The following is a 14,209-nucleotide window of genomic DNA, read 5'->3' on the forward strand; positions in this document are numbered from 1 at the left end:
GAGCCTAGGGAGATGAGAGCCAGGACTGACCAGTCCCTAAATTGGTTTTTGATTTGTTTCCTGTGAGAGGCAAGAAGACAGTGAATGGAGGAGATAGAGAAGAGTGTGTAGAAACTAAAATAGGATGTTGTGAAAGCAGCGTTTGAAGTACAAAAATGGAAGGGGAAAAAGAGGGGGGAAGAACTGTGTTGCCCAGACTGGGCCTAAGCAGCAGCTATGTGTCATGACCCACTGATCCTCACCCAGTGCTCACACACTAAGATCCTCACCTGTATGGGAGGCAGCCTTATGGCCACGTTTTCAAGGAGGGTCAGGATCGTGTGTGCTTCAGAACACAGGTTTTCAACAATGTAGTGTGTGAGTGGGCAGTGAAACAAGTGGACAATGAAGAATAATATCTCAATAGTTTTATGTTCTTCACACATTGTGAACTAGGCTCTTGGATGTTTCAGTAGGTCTTGGGTCAGGGCTTTGGTGCTTCATGGCTGCCTCTGTTGCATCTGTATTTTCTTCTAAGGGCGGACTCATTGTCATCCAACTGCTTGCTTTTGATGTTACTGCTGTGAATTCTTAAGGGTGTGAGGGATGTGGAAAAATGAGCAATTCAAACCAGTCAATTAGCCTCATAGTGAAATATTCCTTATGTAGAATTATTGAATCATGAAGTCCAACTGTCTGCATTACAAACCCTAACCACTAAACCATCTCCCAAAGCACCATGTCCACCTGTTTTTTGAACACCTCCAGGGACGGTGCCTCCACCACCTCCCTGGGCAGCCTGTTCTAATGTCTCACTACCCTTTCTGTGAAGAAACTTTTCCTAATATCCAATCTGAACCTCCCCTGGTGCAACTTGACCCCGTTTCCTCTTGTCTTACTGCTAGCCACCAACACCCTCCTCACTACAACCTCCTTTCAGGTAGTTGTAGAGAGCAATAAGGTCTCTCCTCAGCCTTGTCTTCTCCAAGCTGAACAGCCCCAGCTCCCTCAGCCTGTTCTCATAAGACCTGTTCTCCAGACCTGTAATCCTTATTCTCTGCAGCCCCTCAAGCACCTCAATGTCCTTCCTATACTGTGGTGCCTAAAACTGCACACAGTGCTCGAGATGTGGCCTCACTAAGGCCGAGTAGAGGAGCAGGATCACCTCCCTGGTCCTGCTGGTCAGACCATTTCTGACCAAGGAGGTGATACTCAGATCAGTCAGGCAAGCTTCAGGTCAACAAAATGTGGTCTTTATGGGAGACTTTATCTCCGCAGATGTGCTGGAGGAACAACACTGTATTTCACCGGACATCCATCAAGTTCCTGGAATTTGTAGAAGACTTCTTCCTCACACAAATGTTGGATGTGCCAATCAGGAAAGGGTCACAACTGGACTTACTACACAGTAGACAAGAAAACCTGCTCGCTAATATCTCTGTTACTGATAGACTTTGGCTGCAGTGACGCCAATATCGTGGAGTTTGGGATACTGCAGAGCACAATGAAGGTTAGTTTCAGGACAGAGGTTTTAGATTTTAGAAGAGCAAACTTCAGCTCACTCCAGGTTCAGTTGGAAGGGATGCTGTGGGAAGCTTCCATGGAAGGTAAAGGAGCTGTTGAATGCTGGGAGTTTTTCAGGAACACTTACAAGCAAAACCAGTTCATCTCCTCTAAAGGCAAGGGAAGTGGAGCAGGAGACCCCCTTGGCTTAACTATGAGCTTCTGGGTCTGCTTAGAACAAAAAGGGAAATATACTAGAAGGGGAAAAGTGAAACAATACCAGTTGGAAATTACAAGGGCATTGCTAAGGTATGCAGAGATGTAGTTAGGAAAGTAAAAGCTCAGCTTGAGCTGACATTGGCCAGAGATGTCAAAAACTTCAAGAAAGGGTTCTTCAAATACATTAACAATAAGCAGAAACAGAGGAATAATGTTGGCCCACTATATTAAACAGGAGAGGTGAACTAGTGACCAACAATGCTGAAAAGGCGGAGGTCCTCAACACCTTCTTCACCTCTGTCTTTACCAGTGCTGTTGGGTCCCAAGTCACAGGAACAAAAGTCCAGGTTGATGCAGACACTGACCCACCATCAATGAAGGAAGAGTTGGTGTGTCAACTATTACAGGAGCTTTACCCATATGAATCGATGGGCCTGGATGCCATCCACCCTAGGGTGCTGAGAGAGCTGGATGACGTCGTTGCAGAGCTGCTCTCCATAAACTTTGAGAAGTCGTGGAGATCAGGAGATGTCCCTGAAGACTGGAGGAAGGCTAATGTCACTCTCATCTATAAGAAGGATCCAATGGAGGACTCAGGTAATTATAGACCCATTAGTCTCACTTTAGTCCCTGGGAAAAGTTATGGAACAAATCCTCCTGGGGGCAGCCACAAGTCATTTGAAGCACGTGATTGGGAAAAACCAAATGGATTTACCAGGGGCAAATTGTGCTTAACAAACTTGATTGTCTTCTATGACAAAGAAACCCACTTGGTTGATGCAGAGTGAGTGGTGGACATCATCTACCTGGATTTCTTCAAGGCTTTTGATATGATCCCCCACAGCCTCCTCCTGGAGGACCTGACTCATTGCAGGCTTGACAAGTGGTCTGTGCGGTGGGTTGGGAACTGGCTGACAGACCATACCCAGAGGGTGATAGTAAATAGTTCCTCCTCAAACTGGCAACTGGTCACAAGTGGGGTCCCCCAGGGATCAATGTTGGGCTCATTGGGCCATTGGTCTGTTTAACATCTTCATAAGTGAACTGAATGTTGGGATTAAGAGCACCCTGATGAAGTTTGCTGACAACACCAAAATGAGTGGAGAGGTTGACGCTCCAGAAGGGAGAGCCTCCCTCCAGGATGACCTGGGCTAGCAGAAACCTTATGAAGTTCAACAGAGAAAAGTGCAAGGTCTTGCATCTGCAAACACAGAACCTAGGAGTGCAGTCCAGACTGGGATCCACTTGGCTGGAGAGCAGCCCTGTGGAAAGGGACCTGAGCTCTTGGTAGACAACAGGCTCAACGTGAGTGAACAGTGACTGCTGCAGCAGAGAAAGCCAACAGGGTGCTGGGCTGCATCAACAAGGGCATCACCAGCAAAGATAAAGAAGTCATCATCCCACTCTGCTTGGCATCTGTCAAACCACACCTGGATTTGGTCCCTGCTCTACACAAAGAATGCGGGCAGGCTGGAGGGGGTCCAGAGAAGAGCCACAAGGATGATCAGAGGACTGGAGGACCTGCCATATGAGGAGAGGCTGAGAAAAATGGGTTTGTTCAGCCTTGAGAAGAGAAGGCTTAGGGGAGACTTCATTACTGTCTTCCAGTACTTAAAGGGTGGCTACAAAGAAGATGGGGACTCCCTGTTTGCAAGGGGTCACATGGAAAAGACAGGGGTTAATGGGGACAAGTTGCTCCTGGGGAGATTCCAACTGGACACAACAAGTAAATTTTTCGCCATAGAATCATAGAATCTTAGGGGCTGGAAGGGACCTCGAGAGATCATCTAGTCCAACCCCCCTGCCAGAGCAGGGTCACCTAGAGTACATCACACAGGAACTCATCCAGGTGGGTTTTGAATGTCTCCAGTGAGGGAGACTCCACAACCTCCCTGGGCAGTCTGTTCCAGTGCTCTGTCACTCTCACAGTAAAAAAATTTTTTCGGATATTCACCTTGAACCTCCTATGCTCCAATTTACACCCATTACCCCTTGTCCTATCACTGGTCATCACCGAGAAAAGCCTAACTCCGTCCCCCTGACACTCACCCCTTACATATTTGTAAACATTGATGAGGTCACCCCTCAGTCTCCTTTTCTCCAAGCTAAAGAGACCCAGCTCCCTCAGCCTTTCCTCATAAGGGAGATGTTCCACTCCCTTAATCATCTTCGTAGCTCTGCGCTGGACTCTTTCGAGCAGTTCCCTGTCCTTTTTGAACTGAGGGGCCCAGAACTGGACACAATACTCCAGATGTGGCCTCACCAATGCAGAATAGAGGGGGAGGAGAACCTCTCTTGACCTACTAACCACACCCTTTCTAATGCACCCCAGGATGCCATTGGCCTTCTTGGCCACAAGGGCACATTGCTGGCTCATGGTCATCCTCCTGTCTACCAGGACCCCCAGGTCTCTTTCACCTACACTACTCTCCAGCAGTTCAGCCCCCAACCTGTACTGGGACATGGTGTTGTTCTTCCCCAAATGTAAAACTCTGCACTTCCCCTTGTTGAATTTCATCATGTTTCTCCCCGCCCAACTCTCCAACCTATCTAAGTCTCTCTGAATGGCAGCACAGCCTTCTGGTGTGTCAGCCACTCCTCCCAGCTTAGTGTCATCAGCAAACTTGCTGAGGGTACATTCTATACCCTCATCCAGGTCGTTGATGAAGATGTTGAACAACACCGGTCCCAGCACCGACCCTTGTGGGACTCCACTAGTAACACACCTCCAACCAGATTCTACCCCATTGACTACAACTCTCTGACTCCTTCCTTTCAACCAGTTCCTAATCCACCTCACTTCCTGGTCACCAAACCCATACCTGATCAACTTATCCACAAGGATGCTGTGGGAGACGGTGTCAAATGCTTTACTGAAATCAAGATAAACCACATCTACCGCTCTACCATCATCTATCCACCTAGTAATTTCCTCATAGAAGGCTATGAGGTTAGTCAAACATGATTTACCCTTGATAAAACCATGCTGACTGCTCTTGATGACCCCCATGTCCTTGATGTGCCTGGAGATAGTCACAAGAACAAGTTGTTCCATCACCTTTCCAGGGATGGAGGTGAGGCTGACCGGTCTATAGTTACCCGGGTCCTCCTTCTTGCCCTTCTTGTAGACTGGAGTGACATTTGCTATCCTCCAGTCCTCAGGCACCTCACCTGTTGCCCATGATTTACTGAAGATGATGGAGAGTGGCCTAGCAATGACCTCCGCCAGCTCCCTCAGCACCCTTGGGTGCATTCCATCTGGACCCATTGATTTATGGATGTCCAGATTACTCAACTGATCCCTAACCCAATCCTCATCTACCATGTCAAACTCTTCCTCTATCTTGACTTCTTCTGGGGCTATATGAATCTGGGGCTCATAGGGAGACCCTGCAGGAGTGAAGACAGAGGCAAAGAAGGCATTCAGCACCTCTGCCTTCTTTATATCCTCTGTCACCAGGGCTCCCACCTCATTCCTCAATGGGCCAATATTGCCTCTATTGCTAGTTTTGCTAGCTATGTACTTGAAAAAGCCCTTTCTATTATCCTTAACCTGACTTGCAAGGTTAAGTTCCAAGGAGGCCTTAGCTTTCCTAATTGCCTCCCTACATCCTCTGACAACAGTCCTATATTCCTCCCAAGTGACCAGCCCCTCCTTCCATGATCTATAGATTTTCCTTTTCCACTTAAGTTTGCCCAGTAGTTCCTTCTTTAACCATGCAGGTCTCCTAGCACCCTTACTAGATTTCCTAACCATTGGGACACTCTGATCCTGTGCTTGCAAGAAGTGGTCCTTGAATGTTGACCAGCTATCTTGAGCTCCTTTATTTTCTAGCACCCTGTCCCATGGGATTTCCCTTAATAGATGATTGAGGAGACCAAAGTTTGCCCTGTGGAAGTCCAGGGTTCTGGTCCTGCTGGGTATTTTGTTCCTTCCACACAGGATATGTACTCATATAAAATCTGTTTTGTTGTGATTACATCAGCTCAGTTAAGATTTTATTAGCATTTAAATTCTATCACCATGCCTTACAAATTAGGTAGTTAATATTGTACAAACAAGGCAAACAAATAATTATCTTACTGTATTGCTTAATAATCTACCTGGTCTTCTGACATTTTTCAAAAAGAATTTTCAGCTTCAGTACAATACATTTTTTTTCTACTATGTTCTTGTTTGTTACACAGTTGTCAGGCTTTTCACTCTCAGTCTATCCTTCTTTCTCTCTCTAGTTGCTCTCTCACATAAAGAGCAACTCCACCACCTCGCTTCCCTGCCCTATCTTTCCTAAGAAACACATATCCATCCATGGCCACATTCCAGTCATGTGAGCTGTCCCACCATGTCTCTGTTATTGCTACTAGATCATATACGGACAATCAAACTTGGAATAGTCCCCCAAGAGAAGTGGTAGATTCCCGCACACTGGACAGTTTTAAGTCTCACCTTGACAGAGTGCTGAGCCATCTCATATAAACTATAGTATTACTTAGATAGGCTGGACCAGATGAGCCTTGAGGTCCCTTCTAACCTGGCATTCTATGATTGTCTGTATAATATATCTAATGAGAGTTACGATACACAATGCAAGTTTTTTAATATAATTTTGTGGGTTACTTTTTTTAATTCTCCTCATCTGGGATATGAGGTTTCACTGTCAAGAAGAAGGGACTAATCTTTTGTGAATTATGTATGATTTTGTGTGTTCGTGATTATCTGTGTTCACATTCAATTATAAGTTTTGCTTCTGTCACTTAAAGTCCATAAGCAAAATCTTCCTTGGGCTGAAGTAGGTTATCATGTGTATATGAATTAAGACAGGATAGTGGTCTTGAAGGATGTTGATATAGCTTTCCATTATTGATGTGTAGTCTATCCAGACTGCAGACAAACCATGTCACATATGAGGATACTCTGTGCAGAATCAGGCTGGGACAGGCAAGGCTTTAATGAACACTACAGCTTGGTTATGTGGTGTTCCGGGATGCTGCTTTGTGTCCAGAAATAATACTGTGTAATATTGTAATTAGAGATTTTTCTTTTTCAATTCTATCTTTCAGTCTTAATATTCATGATGTTGATAAAGAGGTTATGATGACAGGATTTGAAATACACATGATACTAGTTTTATGCTTAATTTCTGTAAAGAGCCATAAAAAAAATGCCTTAAGGTAATCCATACCTGATATGACCCTAAATATATTTTTCTTATATTAAAGTTAGCTGTTTACTTAAGCAACTTGGCAATTCATTTGGACTGAAAGCTGGCAGGTATATTTTGAAAATAATATGAATGTTCTGCAAAAATGAAGATCAAAGGGCAGATCTTGGGAACTTGGCAGAATGGGAAGGAGTTTTGGCAAATAAATTTTCATGTTCTTTTGAACTGCAGAAAGCAAAATTTTATTCTCACTAAAATTTGGTTGTTTTAAAAAACCTTCTAGGCTTTCTGTGATATTAAATCCAATTGAAATCATATGGTTCGGGTACATTTGACATCAATATTTTTTAATTAAACAGAACCTCTTTGTTGCAGATAATTGTGGCTCTATGACTCTAATAACAAGATAGTGATGTCATCCTGCTGCCTTTCGTGTCACAGTTGGCCAAAAAATCACTTTTATGGTCGAGGCTTTGTTCTTTCACAGAGTGGATGCCATAGAATATTCATATTGTTTCAACTATTAAAGATTAGAAACAGAAGTAAGCAGGGAGGAAAAACTAAGACATGGGGATCATAAAACTGGAGTCCACAAAAAAAATAATTCTGTTATGCTATGGCAAAGTTGAGCTAGTACTACACTTTGTCACTGAAGAAAGATTCATGCACTTCAGTTGTTTCAGAAAAGCATGCAAGGGTTAGCAGAGTGTGTCCAGTGAAGATGAAGGGGATTCTTCAGAACAGCAGTGTTTGCAGCAGAATAATAATGGACAGCAGGCCTCAGCACAAATGGGATGTTTGACACATTCAGTAGATGCAAGAAAAAAAGTACTTCTTCATTTAAAATTAATAGAGTTACTGGACTTACCAGGATCTCTGGAAAGGCAGGAGATAAGACTAGCTGAAATGTTTGAGGGTATTTTCATGAAAAGGAGAACCTTTCACTGGAGATGGCACGAGGCAGCTGAGCACCTAAATTGCTAGTTCATAGAGGCATGTTTGCAGCAGACATTGACATTTTATAATTTAGAGTAGTATTTGTAGGAGTCCTTGATTGCAAAAGGAAGACATGTGGAACTGCACACAGTGAGAATTTTGCAAGAGCCAGCTGAAATTAGTAACTGCATTTAAGCGGTTGGTGGAACCTGGATGCTGAATGGCAGATTTCTTGATTGAATTTGTCAGTGTATTGAAAAAAAATTCACAAAAGCCAGTACTTTGACAAGTCCCAAGCTTCCAGGAGCTATTCCGTATTGAAACTATGAAGAGAGGTACCCCTGGCCACATTCTTATTTTATTCTTGTTTATTCAGACGCTGTTTGCGTACTAGAAATTATAAGAACTGGTTTCATGAAGTTCATGCAAAACACTGCACTGCAAAATTTTCTCTTGCTTTCAAATTATTTCTGACATGCTGGTAATTGCATGTGTGACCTGCTTGTGCTTTTTTGTGGTTTCCTCAGATGGCTATTTTGTAGACCTTGAGCATTTTAACTTTATATCATCCTGAGCTTTTCCTGTGGCTACATAGGGTTATCTTCCTGAATCCTTATGGCCTCTAGAAAAGCACCAAGAAAATGCACTGTATCTGGGCCTCAACACACTATAAGCAGAAAACAAGACTCCTGGAATAGGGACTAATACGTTCCACATGTCTTTTGTGCTCCAAACATGCATGAGAGAGAGACATCTGTTGCCTTTGAGATATACATAATTGTTATGATTTTTGAGCTCTTTTCTGCTGATTATGTTCTAAAGTACTTTTTCACCCTGGAATTGCAGACCACAAGATATGCACTGTTTGTAAGAACTTCACAGAAGTGAACTAAGCAAAGAACAAAGCTACTGTCAGCAACTTGGAATTTACTGTCCTAGAGTCTTCATCTCCAATGGAACATTTTTTTAAGTTTGCAGAGGGAAAGAGAAAATTGCTGGCATACTGATAGTGCTTTTGTTGCATCACAGGAATAGAAAAACATTTTTTTCCTAACAGTGATACTGTTTAAATATATTTCTTAGCATGTAACATTAACAGTATCGACAGCTGTTGCAGCATTTTTGGTTTTTAATTCAGATGGAGATTACCTTTACTCATGGTACCAGACAGTGTATTTGGGACGTTCTGTACAGTAGTAATGTGATATAAATTGTTTACAGCTGATGTCATCTTATTTACCTGCAATTCTTAGATCATTATTAATGCTTCTACCGCATCCACCAGGACATCTGAGAAACGTTTTGTTCATGTTCCTCCATTGAGAACATAATCCTATGAAGAAGACCTGTGTGCCTTTACTGTTTCTTTACCATCCACCTCACTGCTCCTGGAAGATGCCCAAATGTGGGAGGAGGCCCCTTTCCTGGGGCTTGCTCCTGCCTGCTGTGGTGCTTGCCCAAGAGAAAGGCTGCTCCTCCATCACAGGAACCACCCTGCACTTCCCTTTGTGAGCCCTGAGCTCCAGCCCCCTTCTCATCCCATGTCTGGGGTTTCCTTGATGACATGGTGACAACCATGTTCCAGGAATATCAGGAGACCTCAGTGGCCCCCATCATGGACCTGGTGTCCTGCAAGTGGTGCAGCCCCCCACCCATGCTTGATATTTGCTGAGAGGGGGCAAAGCCTCCAGACCTCCCTCTGATGGGACTGGGAGGCCCAGCTGGCCTGTGCCAGGTCTCCCACTGCTCCATAGAAGAACAGCCTGCTCATTGTGGGGTGTTGTCTGGATGCTTCGTCCCCGTTTCCCAGCCCTGCCGCTGTTGTGTGGAGAGGTGTCATCTCTTCTTTGCAGAGCCCCAGGGGTGAGGAGAGGAGAGGTCCTGGTGTCCTTTGGGCTGCTGTGCTGCTGCGATGCAAGAGCCTGTCAGAGGCTACCGAGGGAAGTTCCTGGGGCCTGGAGGGAGGGTTGGGTTCAGTCTGAGGTGCACCATTGCTCTGTTCACTAGTATGGAGGGCAAAGCTTCTTGCTGCTTTTGCCAGCTCTTGCTTGCCTGTTCCAAGAAAGAGCTCTCTCTCATTTTGTTGGAAGAATCACAGTCACCTCCTGAACTGGAGCCTTCCGGCAGGTGTCCATAATGAAGTTCTTACCCTTCTCAGGTGTCTGCCCAGAAAAGCATAAGCTTTCTGTGATTCAGGTGTTATGGCAGGAACTGTGACCCCTGTGGGAAACCTGTTCTCTATAGCACTGTGTTCTTAAAGGACTGCAGCCTGTGGGAAGGAACCACGTTGGAGAAGTTTGTGGAAGACTGTCTCCCATGGGATGGACCCCACACTAGAGCAAGGGATGAGTGTGAGGAACAAGGAGTGGCAGAAACAATACATGATTAACTCATCTCGACCACTATTCCCTGACCCTCTGCACCTCCACGCGGGGTGAGGGAGAGGTAGTGAAACTGGGAATGAAGTTGAGTCCTGGAAGAAGGGAGGGGTGGAAGGAAGGTGTTTTAACACATTTTATTTCTGATTGTTCTGCTCCAATTTGATTGGTAATAAGTTAACTGTCCTAAGTTGAGTCTGTTTTGCGTGTGATGGTATTGCTGAGTGATATCCTTGTCCTTATCTTGGCTCCAGCCCCCTTCTCAACTCATGTCTGGGGTTTCCTTGATGTGACAATGGCAACCAAGTTCCAGGAATGTTGGCAGTCCTCAGTGACCCTCGTCATGGACCTGGTGCCCTGCAAGTGGAGCAGCTGCCTGTGCTCAGCAGTGGCTGAGAGGGGGGAAAAGCATCCAGACATCCCTCAGATGGGACAGGGAGGCCCAGCTGGCCTGTGCAAGGTCTCCATTCATGATGATGATGAGAAGCCCTGGCATCCTTTGGGCTGCCATGCCCCTGTGAGGCAGGGAGCGTGTGGGAGGCCACTGAGGGAGCTTCCTGGAGACTGGAGGGAGGGTTGGGTTCAGTCTGAGGTGCACCATTGCTCTGTTCACTAGTATGGAGGGCAAAGCTTCTTGCTGCTTTTGCCAGCTCTTGCTTGCCTGTTCCAAGAAAGAGCTCTCTCTCATTTTGTTGGAAGAATCACAGTCACCTCCTGAACTGGAGCCTTCCGGCAGGTGTCCATAATGAAGTTCTTACCCTTCTCAGGTGTCTGCCCAGAAAAGCATAAGCTTTCTGTGATTCAGGTGTTATGGCAGGAACTGTGACCCCTGTGGGAAACCTGTTCTCTATAGCACTGTGTTCTTAAAGGACTGCAGCCTGTGGGAAGGAACCACGTTGGAGAAGTTTGTGGAAGACTGTCTCCCATGGGATGGACCCCACACTAGAGCAAGGGATGAGTGTGAGGAACAAGGAGTGGCAGAAACAATACATGATTAACTCATCTCGACCACTATTCCCTGACCCTCTGCACCTCCACGCGGGGTGAGGGAGAGGTAGTGAAACTGGGAATGAAGTTGAGTCCTGGAAGAAGGGAGGGGTGGAAGGAAGGTGTTTTAACACATTTTATTTCTGATTGTTCTGCTCCAATTTGATTGGTAATAAGTTAACTGTCCTAAGTTGAGTCTGTTTTGCGTGTGATGGTATTGCTGAGTGATATCCTTGTCCTTATCTTGACCCTCAAGCCAGTCACTATATTTACTCCCTCTGTCCAGTTCAGGAGGGGATTGATGAAACACATTTTATTTCTGATTGTTCTGCTCCAATTTGATTGGTAATAAGTTAACTGTCCTAAGTTGAGTCTGTTTTGCGTGTGATGGTATTGCTGAGTGATATCCTTGTCCTTATCTTGACCCTCAAGCCAGTCACTATATTTACTCCCTCTGTCCAGTTCAGGAGGGGATTGATGAGTGGTTTGGTGTGCACCTGGTGGTCAGCCAAGGTCAAAGTACCACACCAAAGCCAAGGTTAAACCACCACACCAAAGCAAAAGCTGCCTCTCTCACTTATTTACTTGGACTGTTGCTATATGTTCTGCACCACCACAGAGGGTCTGGCTTAATTTTCTATCACTCTTTGGGTAGGCTTTTTGTCCTCAGACTGCAAAACTCCCATCTCCAGGCTCCAAGGACCTTGGTGGTCCTCTGAGAGTCTCCTCCTGTCACCCTGGCACAGCAACCCAGTGGAAGTCAGGTGCTTCCTCCCCTTTCCCTTGGAGCTCAACCTCTAATCTGGGAGTGCTTTAATTGTCTGTGTTTATTTTGCAGAATCCTTATTTAAATAATTTCTTCAGTTTAGGAATGCCTTTCTGTGTCCCAGCTCTCTGCAGTTTGGAGTCATTAGTAAACCTGCAGTGGTGCATTGTGTCCCATCTCCCTGCTTCCTATTAAATATACTAACCAGTGTCACCACTGGTGTTCATTAAATCTTGAATTGCATCTGAGCGTTGTATCTAAAACCAGTTTTTGTCTGCCTCTGCATTTTCAAGAGGAAGGTTACTGTCTAGGATGGATCAAAGGAACTTGCATGAGTGTAAAGAACCCCTGTCTCGTCATTTTAAGCGGTGAACTCTTGGAGGCTCACATCATTCAAGTATATGCATGGATTTAAAAGTTGATCTTCAGAAGGAAAGGGCTTTTTCTCACTTGTTACTTTTAAACTTTATATATGTAGAAAAGTCCCCAGACTGTGGTTTGGTGGGTAGGGTTTTTCTTGTCTTGGTTTGGTGATTCCTTCCTCTGATGTGTTACATACATTTTTTTAATCCTCTTTGCTTTAGAAGGCCATGTAGCTAATGGAAGATAGCTTGGTAGGATTTAGGTGCCTAGGAAATCAGACAGCAAGACAACAGTTGAAGGGATAATTGACTTTTGGTTTTACAGGCGCCAGTTTTTGTTCAGCACACCGTCTTTTCTGAATGTGAGCATTTAGCACAGTTCTCCCTCCTATACCTCCAGCTAAGGCTTGAGAAAGCATTTAAGCAATATTTTTCAGAGAGCAGTTAGGTAAACCAAGTGATCAACAGGAGAGCATGCTGAGATAAATATGTTTTTTCCCCAGTATTTTAAGAAATCTTTTTTAATGTTGCTTCTTTCATGTACAATTGATTAGTGTATGTTTTCAACACATTAATCCCAACCAGTGATTACTGGTTAATGTCAGTATAATAGGAAACATTATTCATTAGGCAAAGCAAAGAAATTTATACTCTGTGTACACAGCAATAAAGGGAAGTTAATCCAGTTTGCCTGAGAGATTTAAAGGAGCAACCTCATACAGCTTTCTGAGGAGGGGAAGTGGAGAAGTAGGTTCTGATCTCTTCTTCCTGGTATCCAGTGACAGGAGTCACGGGAATGGTTCAAAGCTATGCCAGAGGAGGTTTAGACTGGACATGAGGAAGCGTTTCTTTACCGAGAGGGTGGTAAAACACTGAAACAGGCTTCCTAAAGAGGTGGTGGATGCTTCAAGCCTGTCAGTATTTAAGAGGCTTTTGGACAATGCCCTTGCTAACATGAAGTGGTCACGCAATTGGACTAGATGATCATTGTAGGTCCCTTCTAACTGAATATTCATTCTCTTCTGCTATTTTCTGTTCTATTCCAAAGTAATATATAATCTTAATTACCTGCATTTTGACCAGGCTTAGGGGTCTTTTTTCTTACTGCGGGTGAAGTAGCTTAGACACCATCTCCCTATCATAACACAGTCCTAAAACAATTTATCCCTTTCCTGCTCCTTGTTCTGCACTGATATTTCTGAGTTCAGACTGGATATGGGGAGTTTGGCAATGGATAGTTGAAATTACTGTGGTCAGCCTCAGTCCTCCACTGTGAGATGCAGTGAAGTTTATTTGATGAGTTCAAATCCTGAAATGATGTACAGTTGTTTAGCCAGAGCACAAAATAGGCAGAGCTACATTCATTGATGGTGAGAAAGCAGAAGTCCCCTCTGGATCTTTTTTTTTTCTCCTTCCTTTTGAGAATTCAGAATTCATTCATTTCACTTTCCTGTTCTTGAGACAGCAAGCAGTATGTAACCAAGTCCAAAACATTTTGGGTTTTTTGGCTTTAACTAGAATGCTATGAAATTTTTTGAGCTCAGAGAAACATTTGGAAAGTTGGTGTGATTTCCAATGTGAAGAAGCCCTCCAACATTAACTGAGGAAAAGGGGTGTTGAAATTCAGCTTCCTTTTCACAGAAGTTACATAAAACACCTGAATTTTAAAGTGGTGTTGGTTCACAAACCTGCATGAAAAACTGTCAGGCCTGGGAACTCTGAACCAATAATGCTGCCAGTCCACGTCCTACCTCCATATTTTTATTTTGTGGTCTGTCTAGTGGCCACATCACACTGAGCTGTAATGCGCAATGTGGGATGGAGGTAAAACAGGAGCTCATTCTTGCTGCTGAAGAGATATGAGTTTAATGCTTGTTGTGTTTTACCTCCTGAAGCACTCTGCCTCGGGCTGCTTGG

At 44.5% G+C, this 14,209-nt stretch overlaps 1 protein-coding gene across 1 annotated transcript in view; it reads left to right on the forward strand.

Annotated features, from left to right (window-relative positions):
• The first annotated feature begins 1,257 nt into the window (after window positions 1-1,257).
• FRRS1L (ferric-chelate reductase 1-like) overlaps window positions 1,258-14,209 on the forward strand; it is a 157,526-nt gene continuing 144,574 nt past the window's right edge. The window contains exons 1-2 of the mRNA XM_009996537.1: window positions 1,258-1,340; window positions 1,937-2,298. Of these exons, the coding sequence (XP_009994839.1) occupies window positions 1,258-1,340; window positions 1,937-2,298 (445 nt within the window). The remainder of the gene's footprint in view (window positions 1,341-1,936; window positions 2,299-14,209) is intronic.

This window comes from Chaetura pelagica, unplaced genomic scaffold (genome assembly GCF_000747805.2).
Source record: "Chaetura pelagica isolate M959 unplaced genomic scaffold, ChaPel_1.0 scaffold82, whole genome shotgun sequence".
NCBI lineage: Eukaryota > Metazoa > Chordata > Aves > Apodiformes > Apodidae > Chaetura > Chaetura pelagica.